The 18608-nt window shown below is 34.7% G+C and overlaps 3 protein-coding genes across 5 annotated transcripts; 1 reads left to right on the top strand and 2 right to left on the bottom strand.

The window, feature by feature from the left end:
- Window positions 1–1310: 1310 nt before the first annotated feature.
- Window positions 1311–7355, bottom strand: LOC140963608 (7-hydroxymethyl chlorophyll a reductase, chloroplastic). 2 transcript variants are annotated; one of them, XM_073423004.1, is made up of 19 exons: window positions 7204–7355; window positions 7025–7124; window positions 6332–6416; window positions 5819–5930; window positions 5250–5334; window positions 5106–5147; window positions 4942–5020; window positions 4679–4730; window positions 4520–4582; window positions 4188–4285; window positions 3742–3777; window positions 3602–3663; window positions 3058–3085; window positions 2391–2470; window positions 2194–2263; window positions 2049–2106; window positions 1817–1881; window positions 1646–1740; window positions 1311–1563 (listed from the first exon to the last, which is right to left on the bottom strand). In XM_073423004.1, the coding sequence occupies exons 1-19, from the start codon at window positions 7271–7273 to the stop codon at window positions 1473–1475; spliced, it is 1371 nt and encodes a 456-aa protein (XP_073279105.1). In that variant the 5' UTR covers window positions 7274–7355; the 3' UTR covers window positions 1311–1472. The 2 variants fall into 2 exon arrangements, with proteins under 2 accessions (XP_073279105.1, XP_073279112.1); XM_073423011.1 differs by lacking the exon at window positions 5250–5334 and having other exon boundaries at window positions 4942–5012.
- Window positions 7356–8340: 985 nt separating this feature from the next.
- LOC140963627 (PHD finger protein ING1) lies at window positions 8341–13127 on the bottom strand. 2 transcript variants are annotated; one of them, XM_073423021.1, is made up of 7 exons: window positions 12992–13127; window positions 12370–12441; window positions 11097–11284; window positions 9847–9910; window positions 9611–9716; window positions 8834–8999; window positions 8341–8699 (listed from the first exon to the last, which is right to left on the bottom strand). In XM_073423021.1, the coding sequence occupies exons 1-7, from the start codon at window positions 13026–13028 to the stop codon at window positions 8589–8591; spliced, it is 744 nt and encodes a 247-aa protein (XP_073279122.1). In that variant the 5' UTR covers window positions 13029–13127; the 3' UTR covers window positions 8341–8588. The 2 variants fall into 2 exon arrangements, with proteins under 2 accessions (XP_073279122.1, XP_073279130.1); XM_073423029.1 differs by having other exon boundaries at window positions 8349–8699; window positions 9611–9710.
- Window positions 13128–14467: 1340 nt separating this feature from the next.
- On the top strand, window positions 14468–18272 carry LOC140963642 (beta-glucuronosyltransferase GlcAT14A). The gene is made up of 4 exons (XM_073423041.1): window positions 14468–15153; window positions 16702–16777; window positions 16855–16970; window positions 17551–18272. Exons 1-4 carry the CDS (start codon window positions 14610–14612, stop codon window positions 18057–18059), a joined length of 1245 nt encoding a protein of 414 aa, XP_073279142.1. The 5' UTR covers window positions 14468–14609; the 3' UTR covers window positions 18060–18272.
- Window positions 18273–18608: the final 336 nt, after the last annotated feature.

The following is an 18608-nucleotide window of genomic DNA, read 5'->3' on the forward strand; positions in this document are numbered from 1 at the left end:
TTGTAATAAATCAAATTTCACCAGCTTGGTTCACACAGAATCATGTTAGGAATTCACAGACATAGTATTAAGGCGAAGATATGAAAGCTTAAAAACTACCTAAAGAAAGGCACGGAAGCTACATTTGTACTAGTGTTTGGGCAGGCGAATATTCAGGTTGAGTTCGCGTGCTCGATTCCGAGCTTGCTTCAAACTAGACCTGCGGTATCCGGTATTTTGACCTCATTTTGAATTTTCTTGCATAATCTTTCTTGATCACATTACTGATACTCCTTAAAACACACTTTTAGTCGTCTCATTCAATCACAACGATTCTTTTCCAACGGGTTCAAACCCTTCCTCGCTCATTTTTCTTTTATTCTACTTAAATTTTCTCGCCACATAAATGGGCAGTGTGGTGTTAGACATCACAATAACCAAGAGAAAAAAACACATGGGATGGTCACCAAAAAGTATATCTTCTAGCTACTTCCTCGACTGCAGAAAGCCCATTCCTTCATGTTATAATGAAGTTATTGTGTTTCACATATGTCCATGGAAGGTCGGCATTACCCTTGTATCTTATCTTTCTTAGGGCCTACTCCAAACAATTTGCTATTTAATGCACCAAATCTTTGTTGGGTTTCTTCTGAAATCATAAATTCATTAAAGAAATCCAACGGTTCTTTATGGGTATGTAGGGCAACAAGTGGATTTAGCACAAGGGCAGGCAAGAAAAACCAAGTCCCTCTTGGAGTTTGGCGCGGGCATTGGCTTATCCTACTCTATAGGAGGTTTAGAAAATAGCAACAATCCCCATAAAATACATGTACTATGGTTCAAAATTTTTTTGGTCGTTCCGATTCTGCGACAAGAAGACTACAAAGGTAGTTTGCCTCTAAGTTTCACAAGGTTGCACGGAGAAATCTTAAGTCATTTCATAATAATAGTAATAACAATAATAATAATAAACAAAGTCAGCAATATTCATCGAAATTCATAGGTCCTCTGTTGCCTATATATGTACCTACCCAGGAAGTACATGCTGATGATTGCTCATGCTAACACGACTAAGGATGGACCTCCAAAGGCAAAGACAAAACAATGATCTAGAAATATTTCCGTATGTGAGTCGAGTAACGTACGAAAAGTGAGGAAGAGGGAAAATTAAATTCATATATAAAAAATTTTACTACTTTCAGTTATCAGTCCACAAGTATTACCATATGCTTTAGGTGTTCGGTATCGCTCCTGACATTTCGAACACATCCTTTCCCTCAACAGCTTTGGTCATTTCAAGCCCATCCACATAACTTTATGTCATTGTAATATAAAAGAAGGTAAGATGTTATGTGCATAAATAAGAGCTTATCCTCTTAAGTTTTAACTTCAAAAAAACTACAAACCTAACTAAATAACAAAAATTATATCAAGTTGCAACTTTGGCATACAAGTAAATGAAGGGCATGTAATGAAACTGGCTCTAAAACTTTTCATTTGGTAGAAAGCATCTTGTCAATCTCACCATTTTGGTTATACATAGCCACGAGTTTCTTTGCATACGATGGCATATGCTTATCAGCTCTGCAACCATATGTGTTCGAACAATCAGATAAAATAAAATTGAGACTATTAACACAAGTTACTAGTTTTTTCGCAGCCATACCTTTGTTTTCCCCAAGCACGATTTACGTGAAGGTAGTTGCGAATAGTGTGGTAATCCAAGGAATAACGAGCAAATTCAAGACCCTTTGGACCAATCTTGGAAAGAGTAATGGTGTCATAATATAGAACCTTCTATACTTCAAAAACTTTTTGGCTAGGGAAGAATCCTTACTAGATTTAAAATGAACGCAATTATGTCACCCACAAACTTTGGAGCAGGTTGTGTCGGACCTTTCCCTATGAAAATAAACGGAAAAAAAGCTAAAATTCAGCAAGCTATAGGAACCACGATTCTTCATAATATTTTGCAGAAAAATGCTTATTTCATCACCCAACAGCATATTCATATCGTGTACAGGCCATATATTCAATCGTAGCACTACGTGACATAAGCCATTGCGTACCCAATTTAGCATTATCGTCTGCTTTTACAGTTTCCATGACGAAAGGCTGTCTTTCACCCTAAAACAATCACCATGAACTAAGCCATACACAGTTTCTATATAGATTCCAAAATGGTAATGTCCACATGCCAAAAGATATGCTTACTCGGCTCACAGTGGGAGTGATTTCGAGGAGATCTTTCACCAAGCTAAGCATCTCCTTTCCACGTTCATTCCTGCCATTGGCAGATGAGATTACAAACAAGTAATACCGAAGAATAATGCAAATAGAAGTGATTGCTTCCCATGATTTAATATATACAAAAACATGACAATGAAAAACACAAATTTGCATGAGATCACCTGACAGTAACATATTGTGGATGTTGCGTCATGCTAAGTCCTGAAAATTTTGGCACGCCCATGTACCCAACTACCAAATCCTAGAATAGTTGAAAACCAAGTAATTAACAACTGTTTTCTGCGGACATGAGCATTTACCGATATACTAAAAAGCTATAGCTTAGAGTAATAAAACTCAAATGTTTTATGTTGTAACCTGGTTCAAAAGTCATATTTCGATTGCTGTAAGACACAAGCTAGCGAGAATAATAGATACCCAACTCCAGCGATCACTCAAACAGAAATTTCTATCCGTGATCTTAGTTTTACCCTAACTCTACCATTGAAAGTCTATCATTCTAATATTGCTATTTATAGGGCTGCTTGTGTAATGAAGTATACGAATATTAGTTATTTCATGTGTGTAAGACATTTTCTTTTTAGTGTATTTGATTCAGATATGCATACTTAGATATTGTACAGGACTATGAAGGTGATGGTCCAGTCCAAGCTAAAATAAACACTTAGCAAGTAAGTTTAGGGTTACAGACTAATGTTTGATGAGGTGAGACAGTACTGACATGAAATAAATAAATAATTATTCAACTAGGGAATATGGGGAAGCAAAGGAAGACAAAACCAGAAACACAAAACATAAGACTATTGAATTAACAAGGGAAGCACTCACCGCTAAAGCATTTGTGTAGTCAAAACAGCTGCAATAAGACAGAATTATGCATGTTATTTAGTCTCAAATGGATAAAAGAAACTAAAAAGGTAGGATTTTATTTTAGTACATATTTTGTCAAAACGAAAAATTAACAAATTTGAAACAGAAAATGGTAGGCGGTTATTTTAAGGGCGGAAAACAAGAAAAATTGTTAGCTTAAGAAGCAATTGTAACAAACGATAATAGCATAGTTAATGAGATATTTCAATGGATACACTTTTGAATCTCGCTTGGGCATGTATGCACATGTTTAATATAGGAAGACATGAGCTAATCACTTCAACCTTTAACTTGGGCTGAAGTTTGTCTATTATTCTAGTTCCTACTTTCATTGTTACTTGACCTTTTTCGAGATCACTGCTACTTTTTACCTGCATCTCGTACAACTAAGTTTTACTGACCATTTTGATTTGTCATCTCGTTAAAGAGTCTGAGTTATCTGAAAACATTCTTAATTAATGATAGTCACTGGATACAAGATCTGAACGAAATTAGAAATTACCTATAGCAAGAAGGAGCAATTACATCAGTCAACTCATTCGCTGGAAGACAGAAATATGGAACCTGCTCTAGTAAGATTATAGAATCTGATCACAAAACAGAGTATACAGAAAGGCATGAGAAATGATTTCACTAAGTTACCTCCTCAATGTGACCATCTAAATGCTTCAAGTGAACCTATAAAAGACCAATAGAAAACTATCTTAAGAATCATTTTTAGTAATCACGTAATCATTTCTCACGCAATGGTAGCAGGTTTAAGTATTTTAATACACACAATAATAATAGTATAAGAGATGATGATGATACTATGTGTATGCCCCAGTAGTTGTAAATGATAATGTACAGATTCAAAACCTATCACATGTTAAATATGTTAAATTGGCCATTCATTTCCACATTTGGTCATAAAATCACATAAAGAATGTATATAACTGCCTCAGACTAACAAGAAAGGTATGACTAAATGGTATCTGATTGCTAACCCAAGATTCTGAGCACATTTAGGATTTCAGCACTTATAATAAAAACTTGGATTCATTAAAAAAGAAATAATATGTACATGAAGAGACAAATTCAAGCAAAACCTTGTAATCTTGCATGAACTCATAGTGAAGAACTGTTTCTGGTTCACTGCTAGCAGCCTTTAGAAACTTATCTAAACCTTCTCGTGTACCATTATCAACTGTTGAGAAAAGCGAACAGGTATAAAGAATGTTAATCTAGAGAATTTCAAAACCAGATTGTCTGTTGACCGGGAAATAAAAAAATGAATCAGAAGACTATTGGTTTCCCCATCCTTGCAATTAAAAAAACCTAATGGTAACGGAATGAAAGAAATGCACTTGAAAATGGTTGTAAAATATATAGTTAGTGGATAACGCAATATTATCAAAAACAATTAAATAAATATAGTTACCACAATTGGTTCCGAGAACATAAAGCTTTTCCAAATTCAAATAAGGCTCCACTGATCTCAGTGCTGCACTTTAACAAATTACTCTGCATTAAAATAGTGCAAGTCAAGATAAAACAATTAATTGAATAAAGCACATGACACGTTGTAAGATGATAATACCTTGAACTTGGCAGCCAACGCCACAAAACAGAAGACGTCTCACACCCGCTGCCTGAGAATAAAAAGCAGTTGTTTACTCAGTCCACCTCAGAAAAGTAGGCTTCACATAAAATACAGGGTAAAAGCTTCATAAAAATACTTGAAAGAGAATCTTCAGGATTACATATATACATTTTTTGATTGGTGTCCTCAGGCTTATATTATTTAATCATACATCGGTTGACATACAAACCAGTTACCAAAAGAGAAGTGTAAGGAAGAACCTCGACTAATGCCAAAGTATTAAGATTAGGCGACAACGTTGGCTTAACACCTTTGGCAGCAAGAATTTCCTCTGGTGTCCTAATTTCAACAGATGATTAGGTTCAAAAAAAGATGTCAGTCATTTGAATCTATCAAAACTAATCATGTAACCAATAGAACAAACCTTGCCAAGATAGGTCTGGGAGTAAATCTATCTTCTGGATCACTAAAATGACAAAACATAAAGTTACAAGAAACACACACATTAATGAATGATGATAATCATCTTTAAGAGGGTACAATTAGACTGCTTTAAAAGGATCAATACTTTTGCACACAGATAACAGCTTCAACCATGCCAGTTCTAAGCATTTCCATAGCAATTGTGGTCACTATACCAGTCCACTGAGCCCCTAAAAAGTAAAGTTATGTGGGGCATCATTAAGTATGCGTCACTTAACCAAATGATGACATTTAGTTACATTATGAAGCATATTAGTTCATAAATAAGCATTCATTTCATCACTCGAAAAAAGAACGATGAGCTACAAGAAACGGAAGTGACCAAGCACTCAGTGATTCGATCTGTTCATCAGAAGGGAGAAAACATAATGTATTCTACAAGAATTTCCTTCACATGTTAAACCAAACAATCAAAAAATTTCAATTTATACTTGCACTTCTTAGCAATCCAAATTTTTTCATTTACAGTATCGTAACTAAATGAATACAAGTAAATTACGCATCACACAAAAGAGCAGAAATATTTAAAATATAAACTCCATATATTAACACAAATCAAACATTTTGACCCCTAGAAGATAAGAGAAGAGTCAAAGAGAGGACATTGTTAGGAATCTAGGAAATGAGGCAGAAGAATCAACTTGAGGAGATTACCCTCGACTGGAATGATTTTCCGAGCATAAAGTAGATTCTCATACACCCCCATATAAGTCTCATCCATGGAACTTGTTTTCCTGCTTCGTCCGTGGACAACAGGTTCAAGAGCCTAAAACAGCAAAAGGAAAGCTTAGCTACATGCCAAAACACCACGTATGAAAATCCCCTGTAACATGATAGATACGATAAATATTTGCATGTCATAATTATTGAGAATGGTCATCAGATCCCTTTGAATCTATTCACAGAGTACAATGATTGTGATAATCAACAAAAAAGCAACAAAAATATTCTATCAGCTATAAAGGATCTGAGATTTTTCAGTATTTGTTGTTATATTAACTAATAGAAGAGAAACGGCAATACACTCGTTTGTAAGCGCAATACAACAACAGTTAACTATTTGACTAAAATAAAAGATAGAAGCTTAACAAGTGATTAAGGAAAGATTGAGGAAAAAGATGAAGCTCACTAAATATATGAAGAGATGGGACAAAGATATAGGCTCACCTCAATTTTAGACATGCCGTCTCCCAAGAAGGCACAAGCGTTTTTGACATGAGCAATGTAATATGTATCACATAATCCGCAGTGACTGGTCAAAGAATAACAAGGAGAACCAACCATTGTTATAATTTGTTTGCATCATTCAAGCTTTAAGTGTTTACATGAAAAGGAACAAAGCGGGTATATTTGCACTCTCCGTGCCTAAAAGGCATAAATTTAGGGGAAGACAAACAAGATGAGCATAATAGCCATCCTCTCAAATAAAACGCAATCTCATTCCATGTTCCGGATAGCTAAATTTCACCTCCGGATGCATGATAACCATGTTATGCATGAATGGTGTAGCTAGCCATTCGCAGCACCCGATTGTTTCAAATCCGTTGCAATGGTGTGGAGCCGGGTAATTCCACACGTTTCGAATTAATATAATCTCTCTAGCAGCATGCCTTTAACCATTGTTCCATAGTAATCCACAGAAATGAGGCAAATGGCCCCCAGGCACATCAAAACTTGGAACAATGACTTAACCTTCCATTCTCATGCAGCTGTCATTTGTCTACCTCCATGGCTAAGGTGTTACACTGAACCGTGACTAACAAACAACTAAATTCTTGGGCCACCACACAGAAATGAAAGATTGGCAGCATTTCAAGAAAACATATTGCAAAACAGCAGCATCAAAGAATGTCCTGAAACCTGCAATGATCCTTGGCGGGATAAGTCCCACCAGGAGGAATGGGCCTGGACTTCTGCCTCCAGTCATCTCTCAATTTCACTGACTTCGACCTTGTTCCTTCTGCACATTTCAAAATTTTCTTTACCAAATGAAACCCATCAAACCAAAAAAGAACAAAAGGTTGACAAGTGAATTTTACCTGTAGAAGATGAAGAATTAATGGAGAAATTGAAGGGAAAAGAGTAGATAATTCCACTTGCCAAAGCCATTTGCAACAGAGTAAAAGCTATTGATGAAGAGTGTGTTTACCGAGGAGTGTGCGCCACAGAAGTTTGGCTGTTAAAATACCGATAATTCATATCTGCTACGGCGTCGTATGGCACTTGTTTTTCCTTTTTTATAAAACAAAATTACTTTTATATTAAAATATGAATATATTCTCCACTCCAAAAATATATATGATTATATACTCAACAAAATAACTAATAATATATAAATAAATAATTTAAGAATTGCAGAAATATCATTAATTTAAAATAAAATCAATCGGTAAATTGATAAAGTATTATATAATTGATAAATTTATCATTCAATGAATACATGTTTAATTACTTAAAAATTGATATAAAACTTTTTTTATTTGATTAATTGTTTATGAATTAATATATTAAAAATTGATACAACAGATAAATTTTTTTTACAATTTAAATTATTTAAGTTTCGTCCACAAGATATTTTGAACAAGTTAAAAATCAATAATGAGAGAACAAATAGATTTGTTCGAGTGGTTGATTTTACCGAAGTTTTATACACTTTAAAATATAAAAATATGCTAAAATTTTAGACTTAAATATTATATTATTATTTATTAATCTTGGTCAAAACTAAGTTTGAGTCGAGTTGGTCTCAACACCCAAGTCAAATGCACTAATGAAATTTCGCCTATGGACAATTTTCCGGTGAGTTCGAGGCCTATGGGAAAAACTCGAAACGACACAATTTTGTAGGCGTTTTATCGAGTATGAGTTCGGGTTTGTGAATTTTTTCAGATCTCCCCTGCAGATCGATGATAGATATGAGGATGCTATCTTCGTTCCAAATCTCACTCCGATAATAATTAAAAAAACTAACATGCATGCAATAACTTGGTGCCATAGTGGAGAGAATATTGCATGGGAATTTTTAAAATAAAAACGTCACCACGAGGTTGGGGACGAAAATTTCCGATTAGATATAATCAAGATGAAGGTGAAGATATAATTCGTGGATGAGAACTGGACATAGCACACTTCCCCATCCCGTCCTATTGTCATCCTCGCCCCTTGCTTTCAAAATCTAATGCTTTCAAAATCTAACATTTGAGATGGACATTTACCTAATAACACCAATCACTGATGAAAGGTACTTTTACAATACTACATGAGTTTCATTTGGTGAATGTTGATATTCTTTGCATTAACATTGTCATGTCAGATGAGCCGTCGAGAAAACCAAAATGTAAAATATTCTCTCTGCACGAACATATAGCATAAAAGTCCAGCATGGAACCGCAGAAACCTTGCTCGACTGAGTTGAGCAGACCCGTCATTTACCTTTCTTACGTCTCTTCGTTCCAACACAATCCGAGCAGTACCATTTTCCCTTTGGTTGCTCTTTAAGGCCAACACACCCATAGTGAAACCATTCGATTTTGCACTGCAAACAGAGAACTCGATTCCGTCAGAACAATGCCAAGGAAAATCAATATTAACTGTCCCCGCCAGCCCTCTCTAATTATGGCACTGATGCTTAGAAAAAATATAATAGGAAATTATGGGATTGTAGCATACATCAGGATTATCGCATGCAACCATTTCTCCATAGCTCACTTGATTGCAGAAACAATATGTTGGTTCATTAGGATCAACTGGTAGATCTAATTCCATAGTCGTATTTGCCGCTGTTGTTATTGAAGCAGCCATGGAGGCAGCAGCATTTGCAGTTGCAAGGCGTGTTCTGCATAAAGGATGGTTTATTTTGGTGAAAAGTAAGGTTCATAAAAAGGCACTGGGACGTTATAAGAACCACAAATGAGAATGCTTCTAGACGAAAAACCAACAGGTTATAACATGCAGAAAAACAATCTACATGGTAGACAAACAAATGTTTGCAAACGGGAGCACAGGACTGAGGACGATAGTGATATCTTTTAGACAGGCATACCACAAACAGTTTTTTTTGAAAGCATACCAAATACAGTTCAGCCATAAAAGAAATTAGGTTTAACTTCATGTACCAAGCTTGAGGTTTGGACTAAATTAGAGGTGTCCTCTTTAAGAATCACAACTGCATCGACTCCGATAAAATGGTAGTCTTATCATGTCTTTGCATTAAATTTCTCAAATTTCTTTAATGATTGCTCCTCGATTGACCAATGCTTTAAATATATTATGTCTTAAGGGAAATAATGAGGATGAGTCTTCTTGTTTATGTTATTTCCGATGCAAAATAGTTACCTAATCAATATCAGACTAAAGTGTGGTAAAATTGGAGTTGAAACAGGGATATTACAGTAGAAGAGCATAAAATTTTAAAAGCAGAATGTATCCAGGGTAGCAAGAAATTACTTTTTACGCCCTCTGTTACTAGTTTCACCAGACCTTCCAGCTTTAACATTGTTATCAACAGTCGAAGGTGAAGATACAGTTGAGGACATGGAATCTTTTTCTGAAACTTTTGACATCAATAAAATAATCCATTAAAAAAATATCTCTTAAGGTTTCAATGTTCGTGCAGACAGAAAATTGAGCAAGCATGAAACAAATGCAAGTAGGAAAGATATAAAAGTTTCAGATTACAATACCACGCCGAAGATCTTCATCAAATTTCTTCAGATATCGATCTAGCTGTTGAATATGGGAATCCACCTGTGGCATCAAAATATATCACTGTCTAGGAAAGAATAACATACTATAAAGATATGGAAGACACTGTTAGATGCCAAATCTAGATTTTTACAATAATATTTCCAAGAAATGTAGAGCAAAAAGACTACGATAAACGCAGATGTCTTAGTGATCGACTTGGTCCCACAGTAATTTGTCCTTCTATCAGTATTAATGGACCAAAAAGAAAATAACTAATGGATTTGAAATATCGAGCCTTCTTTACATCTAGAGAAAATGTATAAAAGAAAAAGGCAAGTTGAAACAGCACCAAATCACAATACATTTAGACCAACTTGACATACAACTAAAAATCGGTATTATGAGAATTGACTATTCTTTAATCTTAATAGTTAAGTTTGAATCCTTCTTTGTTTAAGTGGTCCACTGACTAATACATAGTCGGATATACTCAACCATTCGGTATTAGATGAGGTACAATGTTATTGTTGAAAATCTGATCAGATGTTGGAGGCACAAAACATATAAACAGCATAATGTACCCATGTTTGTGAAGACTAGTGCAATGATGCGAAATACCAGGATTGAAATAAAGTTCTGCTTCATGCCCTATGCCAGTAAAAGACATGGAAAATTATAGCAACAGAAAAGGAACAATTAACACATAGGACTGTTCACATGAAAGCACTTACACAATTGTGAAATGCTATTGACATCACACAAAATGGATAGCTTAATGTATGCTATCACGACTTCGGGGGGGAAAAGCAGAATAGTATCATTTGGAATGTAGAGTGCTATAAATTTTTTTGTCAACCCACTGATAAACAAAACATCCAATTTCCTACCTTGTTCCATTCTTTGCCTGAACTGAAGCCAAGTCCCAGCATTATTTAATATGTTATGGAAGAGTTAAACCACCCCACCCCACACAAATGCACTCTCTTTATCTCCTTGTTACAGATTGCTTGAAAACAAGGGGATTATACATAGTTATATAGTACATGCACCTGATAATTCAGGTATTATAGCTGATAAGTGTTCAAGAATAAAAAAAACTAAGGGAAATAAGCCATAGCTAGAAAAATAGATGAATGATAATCCTGACATTGCAAGGTGGATCACAAAATAATGGTTTGGAATGCTGAAAGAACAATAAAACTGAAGAAATTTCCATCCGAAGAAACATAAGGCATTTCATTTTTACCAAATCATATGCCTGAGAAGCCAATGAAACTTTCTCGTCAGCAATCCTGATGGCATGTTTTTGCTCATCCAAAGCTTCATCCGAGAATTTGAGCAGAGAAGAATTTGGAGTGATGTTACCGGACTTAATGCCCCGCTTCATATCAGCTAGTTCTTGTTCACAACGCTGCTCATTTTGCCGCTGTACTTCTGTTGAACAAAATAGAGGGGATAATACATATACTAGAAAGAAGTAGCTTCAAAATTAATAAGCTCGGATATTTAGTTTTATGTGGAAGGAAGTGTATCATATCTCAATCAAATGCAAACACACATAACTTGCAAATGGAAAAACTGTGAAGGTTGAAATAATCATTTAATATCTTTCATGGAAAAAAATATGTGTGACTTCAAAAGCTCAGATTGAGGGAGCATATGCATTTCTTGAGAGCTACTTGGCCACGTTAATGCAAAAATAAAGGACAACAGTTGTCGAATGGAGCTCAAATTGAGGGGGAAATGCATTTCTTGAGAGCTACTTCGGCCACTTTAATGCAAAAATAAGGGAAAAGAGTTATCAAATGGAGCTCAGAACTGTGCTATTATACAACAGAAAATTTCAGGCTTTGGCATAAAAAATCTGAAGAGGAAAAAACAAACAAATTTTCAGGAACTTTATCAACATAGAGATGTGTAACAATATATTTTTAATGCATAAATTAATAAATACCTTGTAGACAGGAATCTCTTAACCAGTTTAATATGTTAAATAGTTTCTAATCAATATTAACACCGATGCTCTGCAGCCATTGTAATGCCTTGTAATTTGAAATCTGTCAAATAATTTCTGATTGATTATGTATCACGAGTTGAAATTAAATAATCCGATTTTCCTTAAACTTTCTAATTCTCTAAATTAGTGATTAAATTTTCAAGGCATTACAGGCATTGAATGGAAAAAGCCACCACTTTAACATTGATCTTTTAAACACTCATTATTTCATTCAAACTGTCTTGCCAAGAATTTACAAATATTGAGCCACATGACACAAATAACGGATAGGCGATTAGAAAACCAAACACATTTGCACATAGCCTTGACATATATACAACAAGAAAAACAATAAAGAATATATGTATTTTAAATTATCAACTAAACTCCATCATTATTCAATTACAATGATAACTGCTATAACATCTAGCTCAAGACACCGATTAATCCATATCAAGTAACAGGGTCTTGGGAGAGGTGAAAAATGAAACATGTCCCTAACATCAAACTAAGAAAAGCATACCTTGCAGACTTTTATCTAGATCGCGTAACAAAGCGTACTTCCTTTGTAGAATATTTGGTAAGGCTTCAATATCTACATAATACAAAGAAATTAACATGATAAACTCTCAAATAAACGAAAAACAAATAACTTGGCGGGGCAGACACAGAAAATTAGGAGTGGAGAGGCAATAAACTAAGGGGAGTGATGAAATGTATTTTTGGGGCGAAATGTGGATTTTTCAAAAAAATTCAAAATTTTCAGGAGGAGGAAAACCATCACCCCTTTACCTCTACAGGGTTCGCCACCACATTTGACTGCGTAACAGTCACATAAAGTGACCCACTTTTCTAGTCAGAATGCATCAGACATTAATGAAGGAGAAAAATTATCATCCCTAAAGTCCTATCCAAAGCAGATCATTCAAAAAATAAAATACGTACCCTTTTTTTTAAAAAAAAAGTTCAGATTGGCAATTCCCACAAACGAAGAAATAAATGCTTAATTAACAAAACAACGAACTGAAAAATAAGCACAATTGTAACATTTAAACATCTAGGGTTTCCAAAATCATTACACAAATGGAAAAGGTGAAATCATGATAATATCGAAAATCAGTTATTGCAAAGGAAAAGATACTTACTGGATTGAAATTCCTCGGTGAATGACATCTCTTGCATTCGGAATTTTACTAAACCCTAACGAACATTCCCGCCAGGAATGAATGAGTTGAAGGCGTTGGGGAGCACAAATTTATAAATTTCACGTCTAAATGTGAAAAGGCATGAATACCCCACCGCCTTTTCATCATTTGAGTAATTCTAATAACAAGAAATTTTCGTTATAAGAATTGGAAGGACGAATTTCTTATTTGAGATATTAAATTAAAAATATTATTTTTTATGTTAAAAATATTATTTATTATTATAAATATAAATATAATTGATCCGTCTCATAATATAAACATTATTTATCGATTTTCAGAATAAAAATTGATAAAATCACCCTCAATTATGGGGGTTGTTTTTGTAGTGGGTGGTTACGAGGTGGGTGCCTAGGTTGAAGCCAACCTACCTACCCCTATATACATATATTTTTAAAGAAAATATGTATAAATTTTTTATATAAATATAAAATAAACTATTAAAAAACAAAAATATATTTTACACCTCCCCATGATTGTTTTTGAATCCTAATTTTAAATTAGATTTTAAATTAGAATTGTAGATTTCAAACCTCAAATTCCAAACTAAGATTAAAAAATCTCAAATTTAAAATCCTAATTTTTTTTCTTGCCTCTTAATTGATTATTTAACCAAATATAATATTCTTGTAATAAATTTTTTATTCTAAAAAATATACCAAATTGCTACTATTATTTTGTTGCTCTTACTATGTTTTTTCATAACATGTTTTTGTTAGTACCACTGGTACTGTCAAGCTTTAATTTTATTTTATCCTATAAATTTGTAAAAAAAAAAAAAAAATCGTGTTGCGAAATATTAATGGTTTGATATCTTTTTTTGTTGTTCGATTGTTTTCATTAGACCTGGTTCGGTACGGGGTTTTCTCAAGAATATCGTCTACTTTACAGAAAAATTTTGGTACCAAAAAATGAATATCGATATTGTATCGAATATCGAAATTTTTTGAATGTCCTACAGATACCGGTACCCATACCGAAATGTTCGTACCATAATAAAATTTATAATATACTATTAAATTCGATAAGTGCGGTATTTTGGAATATCGAGTTTGCACAGTTTTGTTGGACTATTTAACCACCATTTTAGTTTCAATTAATGTGTTTTTATATATGCTCTTATTAGTAATGAGAAAATTGATTATTATTTTTAAAAACAGAGTTCTGAAAATAATATTATTTTGATGAAATATTGGACACTTTTGTGATTATTTGTTAACACATTATCGTAAAAGTATTTATCGACTAATCATCGTTTACAAAATTTATTCTCCAAAAACACAAAAAAATTTTTAAAATTGTTTTATGAATTAATTTTGTGAGATAAATTTTCGATTAAAATAAAATTAAAAATTATATCTTTCTATAAAATCCTCTCGCAAAAAATCTATTGTTCAATACACAGCTGTTAGACAAAGCTTTCAGTTTAGAGCTTGTCTTTGTCTTTCCCAACCTACCTGAGATCTGCAATTAAATAATGGTTTCTTGAAATAAACTCCATTACAACAAAAATGTCCTAAAGTTCACAGCTTTAAGAAACCAAGAATCGGAACCCACAATGCACCACCACCCACCCTCCGCCGCCGCCGTACCCTCTCCATACATTCTTCTATCCACCACCCTTTTCTCCATTCTCCTAATCCTTTACCTCATTACCATCCCCACACCTCCCCGACCCCCCTCCCGGCCCCACCCATCCCTCTTCCCCCGCCACCACCGCATCCTCTTCCACAACCCCTCGACTACCCCTCCGGCCCCCCCTTCACTCGCCTACTTCATAACCGGATCCGCCAACGACTCGGGCCGGCTTATTCGTCTTCTTCACTCCATTTATCATCCTAGGAATCACTACCTCCTCCACCTTGACCGCTCTGCTGAGCAGTCCGAGCGTGAGGCTTTGGCAGTTGAGGTCAAATCTGTGTCGGTCTTTGTAGCTGCGCAGAATGTTCATGTGATTGGGAAGGCGGACTATGTGTTCGACAATGGGCCTTCTTATCTCTCGTCAACGCTTCACGGCGCCGCTGTCTTGCTTCGTGTTTCGGATACTTGGGATTGGTTCATTAATCTTGATGCTGATGATTATCCCCTGGTCACTCAAGATGGTAATTTTATCTGTGCATTTTTTGAGTGAACATGTTTGTGAATTGGAACTTGCTGATTAATTGTATGTTGGTTTCATTTTGTGTGATTTAATTGTCGCTGATTCATGTGGATTTCTACATGCTGTGCTATTAATCTCAGAAAGTTTCTTGCACTTGATCGTACTGTGTATTTAGTGTTCATCCTGAAGTACCTGTAGAGCGATCAAATGCCTGAGTTGGCGTCTTGGAGAGTGTCTCGATTGAAGTTTGTTTGTTTGTTGGATAATTTAGTTGTGAGGCGTTGGGTTCTTATAGGTTATGGAGTTCCAAACTCTCAAAATTTTTGGTCTTCTTGTTGTTCTTGTAGTATCGAGTGTGAATACTCGATAAAATTTTGGTTGGCTCTGTAATTTTAGTAAGCTTGTGCGTGGTTGTGAAAGTAATTCAAGTTGGCGATTGGTGCATTGGCTGTTAATTATCAACTTTTGACCTGTAAAGGTAGTTGCTGAATTTTGTATGGTGACAATAGTATAGTGAAGACAGAATGGAATACAATATACGTTTTACATGATTTTATCACAAAATGGTTGCAAAAATTTTGTATAACTATGAATCACAACCAATCTTATCAAAGATTTTAAATATGTTGTTTTTTGTTTTGTTTCTAACATTAGCTTTATCTACATTTGCATCACATATGTGAGGATAAAGTGGTTGTGATTTTGTTGTGTAATTGATGTGGATATAGCTTCAATTATCCATACTCTCTTGTAGATTTTTAAACCTTTATGTTAGTCCATTATTGTTTGTGTTCGGGTGTTTTTGTTGATTGGAATTTTAGTATTACAACAGTTGCAGGATGTGGAAAAATTGTGACGATAGTTGGAGATAGTATTTATTCTGTTCGGGTTGGTTCATTCATCCGAATAACACTCGAGAGGCAGTTTTAAATATATTCCATGTTTTTGTGTCTTCGTTATTGAATTTAATTGAGTTTTTTCTTGATTCCTGCTACCATAATGCTTTATGTGTAATTCAAGTATTGAGTACATTGTTGCCATCTGTCATGTTCTAACATTTGCTAAGTTTGCTCGGGGTTTTGGTTAATCATTGTTGCTAAGTTTGCTCGGAGTTCGGTTAACTTTGATTCATTTAGTAATCTACATAATTTGTTGGTAAATAACATTGTGTATATCAGTGAAAAGGATATTGTCTTTGAAATGATGTGCAAACTCGCAAACTCGAGTTTTGTGTTATTTTAGATTTTTTATTTTTATCCCTTCAAATGTTTATGTACTCGTTATTTTACTCAATAGTCTATTATAATTTTTGTGTTCAATTGTTTGTTTAAATTTTGTTAATGTGATGTGTCAACAACAATGCTATATGATAGTCGCTACTTGAATGAGTCCATGACAGGGGCTTTGAAGTGCCTGCACTAATCAGACTTTTCAGTGTTTATTGTGTACACTCAAGTTTTTGTACACTTAAGTTTGTCACAAGTAATTTTATTGGAGGTTCTTGGATAAACTTCCACTTTGAATGACAAGGAAATATTCATTTTTGCAGATCTTTTGCATATCTTATCCTATCTGCCTCGAGATCTTAATTTTGTGAATCACACGAGCTATATTGGCTGGAGAGAGTATGAATCTCACGTTTGATCACTGAATCACATTCTTTTATGTTAACCAAGCTGACTATTATAAAGTTTGTTTGCAGATCACGCAAATTGAAACCAATCGTTGTTGACACTGCGCTCTTTCTTGAGGAGAACAGTGAGATGTTTTATGCCACTCAAAAGAGAGAGCTCCCGGATACATTCCGATTATTCACAGGTCGGCGCTTAAATACAGTTATATTTGTTTCATGTGGAACGAACTTCTAGTTCTGGTGCTCGGGTTATGATTTTTTTTAATATTTGTTATTTTAATATTATTTGAACTATTATTTTATCTTCAGGTATTTCACAAATATAATTACGTTTTGGGATTACGAACTCTATATAGTTGAAGGGTATTTTTAATTTTGCACATGAATGGTCTAAATTCGAGCTCGACAATGCTAAAAAAAAAAGCTTACATTGTTCAAGCTCCAGTCTTAGTTACTCGGAGATTACTCAAATTAAACTCGAGCTTGAAAATCATCGCTCTCTCAAGCTCGAACACATAATTATTTATGTTCAAATGGTGCTCGAATATGAATTGGCTCAACCTTAAACCTAGGGAAGGAAAGGATGTTTTCATTTCTTATATCTTGAGGAAGAAATTTCTGTGAATGCTGTATGTTATATTGGAATGTCATGAAATATGCTTCTCATTGTGGCAATTAATTATCTGGATGTTCCATTTATGTTCTGAAATTCCAAGTACTTGAGGAGACGTAGTCGTGTAACGTATATTATCCTTTCGCTTACAGGTTCATTTTCGACTATTTTAAGTCGGAAATTTCTCGAGTTCTGCGTCATGGGTACAGATAACCTACCCAGAACACTACTAATGTACGTGTCTAATACACCCGCATCAAATACCATTTACTTCCCAACAGTTGCATGCAATTCCCACCAATTCAATCGAAAAACAATCAACTACAGCTTTCATTACGCCTACCTCGACTCTAGGCACGAGCTCGACTTTCTTAACTCGAGCAACTTCAATGATCTGATCCAGAGTGGAGCAGCCTTCGCATCGCCATTCAGAGAAAACGACCCCATTCTTGACCAGATCGACCATGAAATCCTGCTGCGAAATCCGGGTAAACCTGTTTCTGGTGGATGGTGTTTAGGCAATTCGGTTGAAGATAAATGTGACATCTGGGGAGATTCTGATGTTTTGAAGCCTGGTGTGGGTGCTAAGAGGCTCGAAAGACGTCTTGTTGAGATCCTATCGAATGAAACGGCCCGGTCCTATCGATGTGTAGACGAATGACTCTTGTTGATTCACCCTTTTTTCCGGGACGAGGATCTATTGGAAGGAAGACGAGGGAGCGAAGAGACAAGGAACAAGAGACATGAATTGTTTTCAAATCTTTGTTGTATTAAATCTTTGTAGCAGAATCTTTTGTATTAATTCTTTGTTGTAAATTTTTCAGACCTCTTGGTTTCATTAACTTGGTCTAGTAATAACTCTCAGAATAGCACAACATTTCTTGCAGTTCAGAAATTTAAAAGTAGCGGGATGCAACCGAACCAAATCGAGCTTGAATATTGTCTAATCCGAGTTTCAATATTCAAATTTTAAATTAATACAGTTCAAATCGCTTGAACTCGAGTTCGACTCTAAAAAATTATAAGTTTGAATGACATATGAAAAATAAAAATAAAATAAAATTCATACAATAATGCTAAATAATAAAGAAAAATGTTATAATTCCAGTTCTAATACTCAATCACAAACAAGCAGCGAGTGCCCAGTTGAGCTACTCGATCTCGAATCGAGCTAGATCATCTAAAGTAAGTATAAATCAAATTTTACTGC

The sequence above is a fragment of the Primulina huaijiensis genome, chromosome 2 (genome assembly GCF_012295235.1).
Source record: "Primulina huaijiensis isolate GDHJ02 chromosome 2, ASM1229523v2, whole genome shotgun sequence".
In the NCBI taxonomy this organism is placed as follows: Eukaryota; Viridiplantae; Streptophyta; class Magnoliopsida; order Lamiales; family Gesneriaceae; genus Primulina; species Primulina huaijiensis.

Bases quoted from the DNA above. Each gene is read 5' to 3' on its own strand.
- LOC140963627 (XM_073423021.1), bottom strand. From the start codon at position 13,028: ATGCAAGAGATGTCATTCACCGAGGAATTTCAATCCA. The intron at 12,442-12,991 runs GTAAGTATCTTT...TGTATTATGTAG, and splicing joins CACCGAGGAATTTCAATCCA to ATATTGAAGCCTTACCAAAT. The intron at 8,700-8,833 runs GTATGCTACAAT...CTCTGTTTGCAG, and splicing joins TTGCATGCGATAATCCTGAT to TGCAAAATCGAATGGTTTCA.
- LOC140963642 (XM_073423041.1), top strand. From the start codon at position 14,610: ATGCACCACCACCCACCCTCCGCCGCCGCCGTACCCTCTCCATACATT. The intron at 16,778-16,854 runs GTATGAATCTCA...GTTTGTTTGCAG, and splicing joins AGCTATATTGGCTGGAGAGA to ATCACGCAAATTGAAACCAA. The intron at 16,971-17,550 runs GTCGGCGCTTAA...TTTCGCTTACAG, and splicing joins TACATTCCGATTATTCACAG to GTTCATTTTCGACTATTTTA.
- LOC140963608 (XM_073423004.1), bottom strand. From the start codon at position 7,273: ATGGCTTTGGCAAGTGGAATTATCTACTCTTTTCCCTTCAATTTCTCC. The intron at 5,148-5,249 runs GTATTGATCCTT...TTGTCATTTTAG, and splicing joins GCTGTTATCTGTGTGCAAAA to TGATCCAGAAGATAGATTTA. The intron at 2,264-2,390 runs GTGATCTCATGC...TGCCAATGGCAG, and splicing joins CCACAATATGTTACTGTCAG to GAATGAACGTGGAAAGGAGA.